The 16,310-nt window shown below is 33.1% G+C and overlaps 2 protein-coding genes across 3 annotated transcripts in view; one reads left to right on the forward strand and one right to left on the reverse strand.

Annotated features, from left to right (window-relative positions):
- The window catches only part of LOC143190500 (uncharacterized), a 203,588-nt gene that overhangs the window by 130,856 nt on the left and 56,422 nt on the right, over positions 1-16,310 (forward strand). The window lies entirely within an intron of this gene.
- LOC143190471 (uncharacterized) lies at positions 2,935-7,414 on the reverse strand. The gene is made up of 4 exons (XM_076394774.1): positions 6,865-7,414; positions 6,686-6,804; positions 5,906-6,401; positions 2,935-5,803 (listed from the first exon to the last, which is right to left on the reverse strand). Exons 1-4 carry the CDS (start codon positions 7,184-7,186, stop codon positions 4,938-4,940), a joined length of 1,803 nt encoding a protein of 600 aa, XP_076250889.1. The 5' UTR covers positions 7,187-7,414; the 3' UTR covers positions 2,935-4,937.

Consider the following 16,310-nt stretch of genomic DNA (forward strand, 5'->3'; position numbering starts at 1 on the left):
TGAAATGGGCAAGACTAAGATAATATTTTAGATAATTTCACTGTATTTCATGGCAAGCAACATCTTGAAAACACGATGGGCTGAGTAGAATTATTATAGTAGAAGTTAAAGCTCCTCTTATCATTACTTCAGGAGTTATAAGCCTTCAGCATGTTTTTGAAGCAAGATTTTAAAATTCACTTATTTTGACCACTGTTCCTATTAAATCATAGGTATTATAATATTATTTTTTCTTAGTCCTACAATATCATCTTAAAGTTGAAATAGCACATGCATACTTATTACTTAAAGTTATTTTGGGGCATCATTTTCACCAATATTTATTATCTAGACGATATTATTCACTGCTTTAGGTCAAATAATATAGAGAAATAGTATAATATATAGCTATTTATTATTTAAAATAGTATTTAATTGGTATATACTAGTACTTACATCTAATACATTAGGTATGTAACTATCAGCCAATACTACAATTAGTTAAATACTTAAACTACACTTTTTTACGCGCCCATAACAGTTATGTGGTGTAGGAATAATTTATTATATTTAGTAAAGCACTTGCTAATATAATTTACAAAGTAGCACCATTTATCTCCGCATTTATTTTAATCATATAAACATTCTTACACAGTGTATATTTTTTATGTATTCGGGGCAATTACAAATATATTGATACACACAAATCTTTCACACTCTGCTCTGCCTCTATACTTAAATCTTGATTAAAATCTACATTGTACGCTTAATCTTGAGGCTTTACTTCAAATTTATTTGAATTTTGTGAATCGATATTAATTAATTTATCTTTAACTTATCTTTAGTCATTTGAGCTCTCGTCTGGGCTAATGATCAATCTGTCTTAGTAATTATCAGCAAATCATCGAACGTTAATACTGAATGTTGGCGAAATCGGGAAAATTTTTCCAAAACTTGCTGAAAACAATTTGTCAAAAAAATTCAACTGAAAGCTCAGTTAATTAACATTATGGTGAAATCAAAATTCCATATTCCTGATATTTATTTTGTTCCATAATTGAATTCATAAAATCTACATCAAAATACCGTTTCAATCTTTGTGCAATACATAATTATACCAAACATGTAAACATACATACCTTTTATTACCACCACAAATACTACATTGAGCTTGTACGACCTCGGAAAAGCCTTCTAAAATGTTAAAACAAAAAGAAAACATTTTCCTTGCAGCCATAATACCTTAGCTGTGCTGGTATGATACGTATTTAAGCAGACTTTATGATTTTAGTAGAGTCTATGTACTGGTATGTAAAAACAGTTTTGGCATTTTGCACAAAAATCTGCTAATGCGCCCTTACAAACTTTAACTGGTAAATCCCCAGGATGCTACTCAGGGTGTTGGCTTTGTAAAGCAACTGACAACCCAGCGCATTATATTATGATCTACTCATTTTACTCTTAATGAACACGTAAATAAGAAGAACTGTCGCTACTGAAGCACAACGATTCCGAAGCATGGACTACAACATTGGTTCGAATACTTATTACCCATATTTTTTGAATGAAGCTTATACATATTTTTATATAACTAATTTTTCAACTGACACCTTAATTTTTTTTAATCAATCTATTAAATATAAACTTCTTTTCCAAAACCATTCTATTATATATCAAAGATTATCCGTCAAAAATTTTATATTTCATTATTTAAACTGTAGGCATTTTATTATTAATTGACGCTTCAGATTATAAGGGATCGAGAATATCGAATGCTATATTTTTCACACCATTAAAATCGCACATTGAGTCGAATAAAACAAAACATATTGAGTGTGCGTCTATAGAAGTGGTGTATTGAAATAAAAAACCACGAGACACCAATTACCGAATTTATATATAATAACTGAAACAAATATCATTATACTTCAGTAAAATAAAATAGGCATTTTTTGTATATTTTAAAGTCTCCTTTTACCAACGGGAAACTATCTGGACTGTACGTACAGTTTTAACGTGGACTCCGAACCACGGTCCTTGGCACTAAGCCTACCGACTGGCGAGTGACCAACTTAGAAATTATCCCAGAAGACATCCGGTCTTACCCAGCCTGGTGACAGGAATCATTTTCCTTGTCGAATTTGCACTGTTATCTAAGAACAACTACAAATGTATATTATAAATAAATACCATTATACTTCAGTATAATAAAATAGGCATTTTCTGTATATTTTAAAGTCTCCTTTTACCAACGGGAATTTTTCTGGACTGTACGTACGGTTTTAACGGGGTCCCCGAACCACGGTCGTCGGCACTAAGCCTACCGACTGGCGAGTGATCAACTTAGAAACCATCCTAGAAGACATCCGATCTTACCCAGCCTGGTGACTGGAATCATTTTCCTTGTCAAATTTGCACTCTTATCTAAGAACAACTACAAATGTTAAACAATCACAAACATAAATTTGCGACCATGCCCCAGCAGGATTCGAACCCGCGATTATCGCAACAGTAGGAGGACCGTCCTGTCGCTTTTACCACTGCGCCAACCAAGCCATCTAGGCATTTTTTATAATTATATTCAGTTCCATTCACCCCCTTACTTGTCATCCAGTAACTAGTCTCAAAATTTTTTCATTCTTAATCCAGTGACCAAATAACTTTCATTTTCTATTTCTTTATTTTTATCGAAATATGTGAACCTTAAGGCGTTCGAATAAACATGAATAAGAACGCAAACCAATGGGTTACGTGACTTGTCGAGAGCTCACGATGCAAGCATGCTATATTTTATTTTTTACTAGCTGACCCGACAGACTTCGTCCTGTCAAAAAGATTTGTAATGTGGCAGTTTTTGTGCCTACGTATTTTAAAAAATTCTCCTGAACAGAACCATCACCCTGGTGATAGGGCGTTGTGAATAAAAAATAATTAAATAAAACATATATAAGGATTGAAAAGTAAGTAATCGCTTTATTGTTAATCATGTGAATCATAATTATTATTATTATTATCATTATATTGCTTTGTGGTATACGATGTTTTTTGTTTGATTACCTGGCGCATAGATAAACAAATCTGATGGTTTTCCAACACGGGAACAGGCAACATACAATTGACCATGTGAGAAACATGGGTTTTCTAGATTAATACCACAAACACTTAATGATTGCCCCTGGGACTTGTTTATAGTCATAGCAAAAGCAAGCCGTCAACATGTCTATAGGAAATTTGCCATTACCAATGTCAATGAGTTGTTTAGAGAATATGTTTCCAGATTGGTCATTTTGCAACTCGACACGCATATTCTTGCTTAAATGAAGTACTTTAACATGTTTCCACAAATTGGAGGACTTTAGACATGCATTGAGTTCATCAGCTGGCGTTGATCGTGGAATCACTGGCAATGTTTGACGAAAATCTCCTGCTAATAAAATCATTGCACCACCAAATCGGTTATTATTGCTACGTAGATCTTTTAAGGTTCTGTCTAAAGCCTCCAAAGATTTTTTATGTGCCATCGTGCATTCATCCCAAACAATCAATTTACATTGCTGCAAAACCTTTGCCATTGCAGAGTTCTTCGAAACGTTGCAGGTTGGAGTTTCATTGCTTTGCATATTTAATGGCAATTTTAGTGCTGAATGGGCTGTTCGACCACCTTCAAGCAAAGTTGCTGCGATTCCCGACGAAGCGAGTGCAAGTGCAATTTTATTTTGTGAGCGAATTGTTGCTAATATTAATGAAATAAAAAAAGTTTTTCCTGTACCACCAGGTGCATCTAAGAAATAAATCCCTCCAGTTTCATCATTTGTTACTTTCATAAGAGTTTCAAATACATACTTCTGTTGTTCATTTAACAGTGGAAGATTTGTTTGAATTTATTCTTTCAAAGCGTTGAGATCATACAGTCTTTCTCGATGCAACTCTTGGTTAAAAGCGTCATGCATTGGACGATTGGGCGCGGTCAGGCCTAATTGAATTAATAGTTTGTTTGACATTATCAAGCACATGTCCTCAATTGAAATCAATGCTTCATTGTAAATTTCTTCACTGATTTGTATATTTGGATTTCCCATTCTATTCCGTATTTGATACAAAATATCATCACACATATAATCTTTGTACTTCATCCACAAATCAATTGGGTTTGATGGGAAGCATGTAGATATGATTATAGAAAACAATGTTCGTATTTGATGAGTGTGTGATGATATTACAGCATCATTGAGAGTTTGATCCCAATGAGCGTCATTTTCAAGCAATTGCAAACGTTGACAGGCTTCTCTGTAGGATCCACACAATTCACCATCAACAGTTCGTAACTGTTGGAATGATGTTGGGCCACGTACATTGACTAATAGCAGTCGTAAATAAAAACATTCATCATTGCTTGGATGTACTGAATAAATCCGGCCAATCGCATCGGTGGAATATACATCTGTATATCCTGGAACTGGTTTTCCTTGTTTCCGTCGTATAAATCTCCTTGAGGATTGATTCCAGGTATAATATTTTGGCATTTCAGAATATAGCAATGTTTGTGCGAAATCATCGTTTTGGCATGTCTCAAAAAAACTGGTTAATGTAGTAGATGGTGGCTGAGCAGCTCTTTGTACTGCGTTCTGTGCTGTAAAATACACTCTTTGTCCATTTTCTAAATGCACAGCTAAGTGAACAACAGAAGGGTGTCTCTCATGAATAGGAAAAGAAAATATTCGCCAAACTGCTTCATTACTACTGACATAGCGGCCCATTTGGTATTGGGTAACTTCATCATTAGAATTCTCTGCACCAATTCCAATCACAGCCATATCACTCCCTTTGGTTACATATTTGCAAATGTATTTAATCGATTTCACTGAATGGCAAGATTCAACGTTGATGTGTGCTTTGAATGTCTTTGATAAAATGGGTGAATATGGAACAATCCAACGATTATCTATTTCAATATCTTGTTAATTTAATTTGACAATTGTTGATTTTCCATTGTCTGCTGTCGATCTGCGACGATACAATGGATAACCGTCATTACCAGTAATTGTTTCCGATATTAATGTCCGTGGATATCGTTTTGAACATTTACCATCCATCATACACGGTGAATTTTGATTAAGAGTTCCACAGGGACCATGTATCATGTTTTTGATAACTACCTCATGCAATCCAGGATCTACTTGTACATTAGGGATTTCAGCTGATATCACTGCATCAACTTCATTTGGCCTTATCTTTTCAACCAACCAAATCAAAATGTGTGCATGTGGCAATCCTCGTTTCTGCCACTCCACAGAATACATCCAGCAGCGTGTCTCACCAAACACATTATGTTTTACGATGAAATTCATTAAAGATTTCAACTTTTGTCTAAAGACTCTGGCTGTAATATCATGACGATCAATGGATGATTTCCCAGGTAATAACTCCTGCTTAATTTCTATCCATTGCGGATTGCATATAAATGTGATAAACAAATCTGCTGTACCATAATGACGAACATACGACATAGCATCTTGAGCATATTCGTGCATATGCCGAGGGCTTCCGATGTATGTTGCTGGAAGAATAGTCATCCGACCGACATTCTGTGCATTTCCATCAGTATTAATCGCATCTCGAAGGTGAATATACTCTTCAGATCGGAGTTTGGTTTGATTCAACCTGATGAATGTTAATCTCTCCGTTTCAATTTTAACATACATGTCATCAACATATTTGTGATATAATCGCCGACATTTCAATATGTGATTATCTGCATTTTCCCGAATCATTAGGCGGTATGAATAATAGTTCATTGAACTGACTTTTTTGTTGGTTTCAGAACCTGTAAACAGATTTTGTTTTAATAACATTCAAATATAAAATTAAAATACATAATATAGTGACTGAGATATTATCGCCATAGCTAAACTAATATTTTAGTTACCTGTAATGGGATTTATCATTTTTATTGATAAATCGTAGCCATCTTCACCTTGCCAAAATATAATGGGATATTGCAGTGCATCATATGAGCGGTGTGTTTCCTTTATAGGTTGTAATTGAAAATTCCGACGATGTAAAACAATATCACGGGATTCCAAGTTTTCTCCAACTACAACGATAGCAACTTCATCAATAGTTGGTGCATTAAAACGTCTTGTATGTTGACCTGCAGGTGTTTTATCAGCTCTGATTACAATTTTGTGATTATCGGATGGCATCAGATCCAGGGCAGTTTTAAACAATATAATCAATTGATTGTGTTGATGAAATAAAGTTTGTAATTGTTCTACAATAGACCTTTTTACTAAATTGTTATGTGCACAACGCAGATCAATTTCTTGTGGTGAATTGCCCATAAAATAAATTTGCAGGAATTTGTTGTCGCTATCTGACACTGGTAACAGTGAACCTGCTCTGTGATATATTTGCCCTTGTATCTGTAAATAAAAAAAATATTATGGTGTGGTATAAATTAATGGATTGTCAATGATCAAACTTAAATAATATTTGATCTTAAAAAGTATATATTTAGTTTTAACTAATATCTATCAAATATAAAATATAATAAAAGTGTCACTGAAACTGAATCACCATATAATATGATGACTAAGTGATATATTTCGTAATGATTAAGAAATTGAAGATTAGTAACACATCTTAACTTTGGTGACAGAAAATTTTGTTCGCTAAAATAATTATGAGTAACTGCTATAATACATACCTTGAAAGTTGGCATAAAATTTTCCCGAACTGCATTTGTTGCCCCAAATGAAGTCATTTGAAAGCAATTGTTATATTGTTGAATATGTGTCAAAAAGTGTATAGAATCTGTTCCTATTCCTGAAACCAATGAGTACAATGGTTCTGGTGGTGGATCCAATTGTATCAATTTCACTTTACCATTTGCGCAACACAATCCATTGGCATCGTTTTTGTATTTTAATGCCTTACAGTGTGAGCAAACCAAGTTCATAGAACCAATAACAACACATTGGTAGTTACTGTAGTCAATTGACACATCGTAACTGAAAGCAGCTGGATTCAAACTTGCGCGATTATTAGTTGAATGTCGCGCTCGCGCTTCACGCGTTTGTGATATCCGAATTCTTTCACGTTCATTTCCGTCGTCACGTTCTTGTGCAGTACGATTAGATCGGTAATTAGCTTGGTTTATAGCATTTCTGGTTCTTCTACCTAAATTGCTTCGTCTTATAGGAGGCATATCAAATATAAATTATTTTTTCACTAATCACGAACTAAACAAACACTAACTAACTAAACACTCTGCACAAAACACGATATACGAATTTGTTTCGTGTATCACTTGACAATTCATCTGTCATCTGTCAAAAGTCATCTGTAACAGACAACTTTTTTTTTTAAATTTGATATGACTTGAACTCAAATCCTTTTAAGCCGTACGAATTGTTTTATTTATTTAAAATTTGAATTAAATTTTAAACAAATAAAAAATTTTAAATAAATAAAACAATTCGTACGGATTAAAAGGATTTGAGTTCAAGTCATATCAAATTTAAAAAAAAAAGTTGTCTGTTACAGATGACTTTTGACAGATGACAGATGAATTGTCAACTGATACACGAAACAAATTCAAACAAAAAGGGCTATTTTTAGGGTTTTTCCAGCAATAATTCTAATTTTTCTCGCCGTAAAAACCATCCCTGAACTTCAACGAACATTTTAAAAAAAGATTTGGCCAAATTGGTCCAGGCGTTGTTGAGTTATGCGCTTAGGAACATATTTTGCGATTCATTTTTATATATAAGATTAACTATAATTATATATAAGACAAATGTATAAATTTCGCATTCTATCAACATACCAATCTTATGTATCTCTGCTTTGTTTTTTTTTTAATTTTATTGTCACAATAGCATTTTGCAAATAATTTTTTAACTTACAAGTAACGCTTGGATCATGTCAACAATGTTGACATAAAAAAATTAAAAAATGAAAACAAACAAAAATTAGAGATGTATATACTATAACATTATATTTGATTTATTAAAATAAAATTTTATTTGAGAGGTTACAGTTATTTAAAAGGTGTCAATTTGAATATTTAAAAGATGGTTTCATCGTTATCGTTACTATATCATCATGTACATTATATTATTTATTGATTAAATTGTTCTAGGCCAAAAGCTTATCACTTAAATACGTTCTCATAAACCTGGTGAATCGTATAACAATTCTGAATACATTATTTCCAACATTGTGTAATAATTTAACAGAAGAGTCTGTAAATAAACAGGATTTATTTGACCGGCTGTATATGAGACTAGTCGAATAGAACTTTAACTAAATTTGCATCAATTAATAATTGGGATCATTCACCCGTCCTGGACCGTCTTATCCCTACTGAATGCCGAACATTTCGCGATATTTAAAGCTTTATCGTACATCTCAACACAATCCTTCAAAGAATGGCCAATCTTGACCGTCTCCTGAAATGCTCTCGATTATTTCCTGTGACAGAAGTTCAACCATCCTCTGGTCACCGATTCACTGTCAATTATTCGTACCCTCTATCTGAATAGGATCAGGACAAGTTTACTGTAGATCCCTTCTCACGTTGGTATACCGGGAAATGAGTGCGCACATAATGCAGCTATATCGGCAGCCCCATCACGGATGTCTGTGTCCATACCGATGTTATACCATTCGTATCTTGTTTCACAAATAGCGAGGTACAACGTCGTTGAGCCCGGGAGGCCACAATAGGCTCTTTCAGGTTAAAGCTGATTTTTTCTCCTCTTTTCGCGTTCCTTCACTTCGTCACCATGTCGTAGCTTTGAATCGACTGAGATTGGGCTACTGTCGTTTCTCGTACGGTCACTTGATGACTTCGAGCCTGCTTGCTCACTCTGAGCTTTGTCACCGTGCCCCTATTTTAGTCTACCACATATTGAACGACTGTCCACGCCTCACCCAGATTAGAATTAAGATTGGGCAGCCAAATTTAAAAATAACAGGAGAAAATACAGGCAGACTCCTCGGATTTCTACGAGATATCGATTTTCTCCATAGAATCTAGCCTATGCTAAGTTTAAAGTTACTGACCAAATAACCATTACCACTTCGGTATGGGTGCTGACGTGTACTGTCTGGATATAACCTCTACATTGTTATAGTTGTGTTTGTAGTCCTGTATTTGTATTCATTTTTAAATTCTATATACACTATCTATTCTTTTAACCCCCTGTTTTTGTCTCCTTTCGATCAACATCGTACAACTGTATAGTCGCGAAATGAGTGAAAGAAAAAGAATTAATAATTGCTTTTTTTGCTAATTTTTTAATTTTAATTGATAATTTTAAGATAAATGACAAAATTCGAAAATACAGATATACTTTATCAATGTTTTATATTAAACAATCTGAATCCTAATTATATCTAATTAATTAACAGATTATAGATCGTTTAAAACAATCTAAACTTTGCATATTTTAAATTGTTATTCTATATATTTTCAGTATATTTTTAATAAAAGTTAAATCTTGCCTTTTATTGAAATTCTTTTATTGATTGCCTTTCACATGTAAATAACATTGTATTTGCTTTTAAATGTCAAATAAATATGCAACAGTTCCAGTAAAAATATTTCGAATCCTACAACCCATAAATTAATCCTTCTTCTTGCCAATTAAGGAAACTCGTATTGTCCCACCTGTGCCGAAAACCTTAAACAACACGTATCTGGCTTAAAATTGTCATAAATCACAAATGTAACGCTGCTCTGGCCACAGTTACAGTGAGGACACCTGTTCCTCAAGTGGCATACTTTCTATCGTATTAACGTCAACTAAAAATAGTTTCTGAATTTCTGACTTATAACAGACTATCTATCAGACACGTGAAGCAGATTCAGAGTCTGGAACTCGGCAATGTTGATTGGAGAACATTTTTACTTTGCTTTGATCTTTATGATTTGATTGATTTATTATAATAAATAATAAATTTCTCTTTAACTAAAAATATACCAAAACCGTTGTCTGGTGCAAAAACAACGTTTGGAATATTATAGTTTATTTTAAATTTATTTTGAATTCATCCGACTTATTTTGATTGTCAAAATATTTTACTTTCCTATAACGATATTTTTAAAATATATTGCATAAACCTTATTGTGTACCTTTGATGCATCATTCAATTCCCTCCTTCCACAAAAAAAGGGTTATATATTTTTTATCTAAGCCACTATATTTCTATTAGACCACAAAAAACTCTCAAAGTGCAAAGGTAAAAAAAAATTCACCCAAAAATTGTACCGACTTAAAAAATAAATAAGGAACTCACTAAGATAGAATTAGATATATAAGATAGGACTTAGATTTTTAATACAAAAGAACCCTTTTAAAATATGATTTGTACATAATAATCGTTGCAATAACTAAATAAAAAAAACAAAATACTTATTTAACCTATCTATTACACGTACTTTATATTCTACTATACACAAACAATTTATGATGAACATAAGTATACACTCAACACAATACAATACAAAAATAATAATATAATATTGTGGCAAACATTAAACACGAACACAACAAAATTAAATTACGAACAAAAGAAATCTCATTTGTTGATCGGCACCGACTTCAATGATGAGATGGTAGTAGCTAAAATAATATTGTAGATAGATAAGTAGGTTTAGGTAGGTATTAAGCTAAATTATGTGTAAATAGTAGAATATAAAATATGCGTAGTAGATAGGCGAAATAACGATTATTATGTACGTATTTTGTTTTAAAATGTTTTTTTTTGCGTTAAAATCTAAGTTTAATTATTTTTTACTTTTTGTGAGATACTTATTTATTCTGAAGTCGGTTCAACTTTTTTTTAAATATTTTATTTAAATGTTGTTGCTTTAATTAAATAAAATTGAAAATAACTGTTGCGGTTGGTCAAATAATGGTTATCTTAAGGGAATCTTATATTTTCCATTATTTCTAGCTCAATTCTGGCTGGATGAAGCTGTTACGAACGGGTCAATTAATCTGTTCCTATCGAGTTGTGGATGCAATCTAACTAACAGGTGTCCCCCTACCATTTTGATTGCGCGCCATCTTTATGTGACTTTTAGCTCAGTTTCGCATTAACCATTGTGTTGTGTATACGTCCAAATTTTATTATGGGTAAATAAAGGCCACAAGAACGAGCAGAAATAGTGACAATATTTATTGAAAGTAATCTTTCCATTATTGCCACTCAACGGAAATTGCATCAAAAATATCCTAATCCTCCATTGTCTCACAAAACCACAATTTATTGTTTACATGTGAATTTTCGACAGTACGGTATGATAGCAGATAGGTCTCATTCTGGAAGGTAACGGACGTCTCGTAACGCTGAAAATGTGGCTGTGATACGCGACAGTGTTGCTGAGTCTCCAGAAACATCAATTCGAAGACGTGGTTCCCAGTTACATATTTCTGCACGCAATTTAAGGCGCATTTTGAAAACTGATTTGAAAATGTTCCCGTACAAAATTCAGTTAGTCCAAAAATTGCTACCGAGAGATCCTGATCAACGAGTTAAGTACAGTAATGCAATCCTAAGGCTGTCTGGTGAAACAGAAGATTTTTTTGTCTAAATTGATAATGAGCGATGATGCCCATTTTTTTCTCAGTGGCCATGTCAATAAACATAACAGTCGGTTTTGGGAACACAGGCTCCTCAATTAATTCATTGCATCCACTAAAAACAACTGTATGGTTTTAGAAACATTATATGTCTGTATTTTTTTTAAAATGACCAAGATGTTACAGATACTGTTATTGCAGAACAGTACCAAGATATGATTCGAAATTTTCTTGTGCGCGAAATGGAAGAGCAAGGACTGGAGAACATCTGGTTTCAACAAGATGGGACTACAGCACACACAGCTCGTTCAACAATTCAATTGTTGAATGATGTTTTTTCATGAAGATCTCGCGAAGTGGCGATTTAGCATGGATAGCCAGATCTCCGGATTTAACAGCACCAGACTTTCTCTTATGAAGTTTTTTAAAATAAAAAGATTATGTGAATATGCCCCAAACGATTTAACATCTTAAAGACAATATTCGTCACGAAACTGAAGAAATTCAACCTCAGATGTTGCAGGATGTCATAAAAAAAATGCCTCAATAAGAGCCGAAAGTTGCATAGCGAATCGCGGTCACCATTTAGCCCATATAATTTTTCAATCATAACGAGAAAAAAATTTAAAGACCGAATGAACTTTTGTGAAAACCAAACTTACCTATCTTTGGTTTGAGCAAAGTTATAGGCAATCAAAATGGTAGGGGGACTTTTGCCCCAAGTTGTACTATTACATCACAAAAATTTCAATGGCGTTGTGCCAAAACCCGCATCAAATCCTTTCAGAATGCAATAAACTTTTTAGGATTCAATACTTCTACATCACAACATAATACAGGTTTTTAACATCCGACATAATATTCCATAATAGCTTGTCAAAATGATCAAATTATTACTTAATAAAGCACTAAAGGACCCACCCTCTATAAATAAATTAAAATATTAAATAAAAACAATCCTTAAACCCACTCCACTAAGAAAAGTGAATCATTTAAATCACAATTTACTCTGCGTAACCTATATTAATGGATGAAAGTAAAAAAACTAATTAGTATTTTGAATAGTATTTACGATAACAATAATTATAGAAGAGAAAAGTATCATCATCAAATTCAATGAAGTCAAAAAAGTGTAACATTTAAATCACTTTTAATTTGTTGCATATAACCTATATTCGAAATAGCAAACAGATGAATATCTAAAAAATCTAATTAGTATTTTGAATAGATTTTACAATAGCAACAACCCTGGACGAAAAACTTTATCATATACCCAACAATAACACCTTTATGCCGGCAACAAAGCATAAGATCGGAGCGCGTTGTTTACAACGTTTCTGATACATATCGGCGTTTACGAACTCTCCAGAGAGACCAGTTGTGTTTTTGAAGCGGTACAGCACGAACAAATGCCTATTCAGAGCCGGCGAAGAGAGGACCGACAATCTGATTGAATCGAAACGTATAATAAAAGGCACAGCTATCCCGCTCGTAAACTCAGCGACGTTATAATAAAACGAAAAGACATATTGGAACCTTATATTATCGCCAGGCCTCGTGTAATCTGGCATGCCGAAGAATAAAACTTCATTTGCATGCCCGATCGAAGAGAAAACGAGCAACAAGAAGGGAATAACGTGGAGAGTGATTTTTCGTTCGGAATGTGTTTCGATTGTCGACTCGACTAGACTACCACAATAATTCTTCGACTAGATAACATGTTTTATAAGTAGATTATAGGATAAAAAAATAAATATTCCCTATTGCTTTGTTTCTCAACTGATACCTAAATCATCCTTTGTTGTTTGTTATACCTCTAGAGAAAGTATTAGATCGGAAATTGTTATTCGCTAAGTTGTTTAATAAGTTCATGGAAATTAAATACTAAACCGATTTCTTTATTAGTATAATGTGGCTGAAAAGATGGCGTAAAAAAATTCAACGAAACAAAATCCAGTCATATAACTTTTACGCTCCGTAGAAGAACATGTCCTCTAGTGAATATCAATAGTTGTCAACTCCCGCAAGCAGAGGATGCTAAATATCTTGGTATGCACCTAGATCGACACCCAACTTGGAAGAAGGACATACTTGCCAAACGGAAACAACTTGGACTTAAACTCTAACAAATGTATTGGTATACCGAGCACAAATTCAAGTTTTCATTAGATAATAAGATATCATTGTATAAATCTATACTCAAGCCTATTTGGTCATATAGAATCCAACTATGGGGAACCGCTAGCAAGTCAAATATATCCATCATACAACGGTTCCAAAATAAAGTATTGCCTACAATTATCGATGCTCCATACTATATATTAAATGAAGTGATACAATACGATATTCTAGAACCAATAACTGGTGTCATTCAACGTGTTTATGTAAAGTACTTATCGCGAGTTCAAATCCCGCCAAGCATTGATGTCTTTATATTAGTGATTGTGATTGTAAATGTCTCTGAGCAATAGTGTAAAGTTTGAAAATAAACAACCATTCCGGTCACGTCAGTAACAAAGCTTGATAAGACTAAATGTCTTCTGGGATGGTTTCTAAGTCAGTCACTAGTCAGTTGATAGGTTCGAAGGCTACATTAAGTAGTGTCAAGTCAATACCTTGATTGGTAAAAGGGAAACTGGAACATACTCCTCTATTAACTATTAACTATTATAAGTAACTATTAACTCCATTACCATTTAATGATAATAATTTAACATAAAGGATATTTTAAGATATCAAAAAAACTAAATCTGCTTTAAAAACGTGCTGAGCTGTCTTGGTGAAAAATGATTTTATTATTTCTCTAATCCTAATTTTTTTTTCAAATGTTTGCATCCATTTAAAATTAATTTGATCAAAAATAAAATTCACACATTTTTGACCTATTATTTTACACGAGCTGGCCTCGTAGCCGAAAGACTTAACTACTTAATGAAACATCCCATAAAATCCTTTTAATTTTTAAAGTCTCTTCGAATGGGCTTTTGTAGACAGGCAGCTTAGTGTATGGTTAAAATTTAACAAATTCTTAATCTTAAGACTTTTTTATCATTTACAATATATAAGTACTTAAAGTAGCAATATTGTTCCAAAAGTTATTCTAAGTAACTGATAATCAAGCAACTACAAAAGGTTGGACCTGGTTTTGGTTTTCTGAACATAGAAGAAATTGTAAACCTAATGTCTGCAAAATTTTCCCCTGCAACTAGAATTCACTATATAGAATATACGAGTAGCTCAGTAGAATTTTTCAATTAACAAGAAAAACTATGTTGGAGGAAATTTACTTTCGATTATTTTCAGGTTTTTCAAATCGAATTTATTTATATCAATTAAAAATACTAACCAACTATATATGCGACGTGTTGATCGTTAATATTTTTTCACTTTTCTCGCAAAATCACAATGTAGTCACTTTTAATTAAAACTTCTTGGATTTCTGAGCCAAAATCCGAATAATTTGCACAAACATCTAATCAAAGCTTCTACTCTAAATTCAAGAATTACAATGTGGAGATATTTTTGTACAGATTATACAGCTAGTTGTATAGTTGGATGGGTGATCTCAAACTCAGAACCTATTGTTATCGAGCCACTAAAAATGTGTATGCTCGAGCGTTGTCGAGATGAAAGACAAAAAACTTTCTCATTGATTAGTTCGGGTTGTTTTTTAATGGCCTGCTTCATTCAAATCAGTTATTGGCAATAGAGAATGATTTGGCCAGGTTGGAAGCTTAGGAGCCTATGATGATCAATTGTTTAAACGGTATTAAAAATTTCAACCCCAATTTCCCTTGGCATCAATATAGGCTTTGGAACTATTCATTAAAGTTTTCTGGGCTTTTACGACGATATTTTTACCCACTATTGTCGAACGTGATCCACTTTTCCTCCATCGTAATCATACATTTCAAATATTGTTCAATTTTTTTCCTATTTTGCTTTAACAACAATTAACAAATCGTATCTAAACCCTAAATAAACTGTTTCGCTATTAATTAATATGGAATCCAAGTATAGAGCTTTTTTGATATCTAGTCTTATGTAAATAGTTCACAGCTATTTTATGATCGGTGCTTAATTCTGTAGCGATTGAGAAAATATTTAGGTCTCCCTGCATAATTTTAAGAATTCTATCGGCTTCTTGAACGATTAGCCAGCCAGGGCTGATTTTGAACATCGAGATTGGCTGAATAAAAACGAACACACTAATCTCTTACCTTTTTTTCCTCATCGCCATAAACATACTAGAATTTGGACCATCTAGCGCTGCAGGGTTTCATTAAATAAGTGTTACCACAGATACGTGACAGTAAAGTTATCTATTACTTACTTATCTATACCTATCTATAGCTTACTTTTCTTAGTACTCCGTTCTGATATACTTGAAACTAACTTTAAATGACAAAACTGACAAATTATTTTCTAGCAGACAATATTTTTCCAACAAATTCTTTCCCAACATGTAACCTAGCATTAGAAGTGATGAAGTTGACATATATATTTTAATGGTTGTTAATTAAACGTGATAAATTTCTCATAATGTTAAGGTTTCGTTTTGAGAAATCGTGTACCTCAACATTTCTTGAGCTACTATGTTTTCTGAGAGAACTAGAATTCCAAGAACAACCGACATATCATTTTCGATTATCTTTACCAAAGTGGTGATACTCTCTCAGATCCGACGACGTTTCTATGTAGGTTTTCACAGATTTTCTAGAACACAACACTATCATA

This window comes from Rhynchophorus ferrugineus, unplaced genomic scaffold (genome assembly GCF_030347505.1).
Source record: "Rhynchophorus ferrugineus isolate W39M unplaced genomic scaffold, kcgeb_rfMv2 rfM2, whole genome shotgun sequence".
NCBI lineage: Eukaryota > Metazoa > Arthropoda > Insecta > Coleoptera > Curculionidae > Rhynchophorus > Rhynchophorus ferrugineus.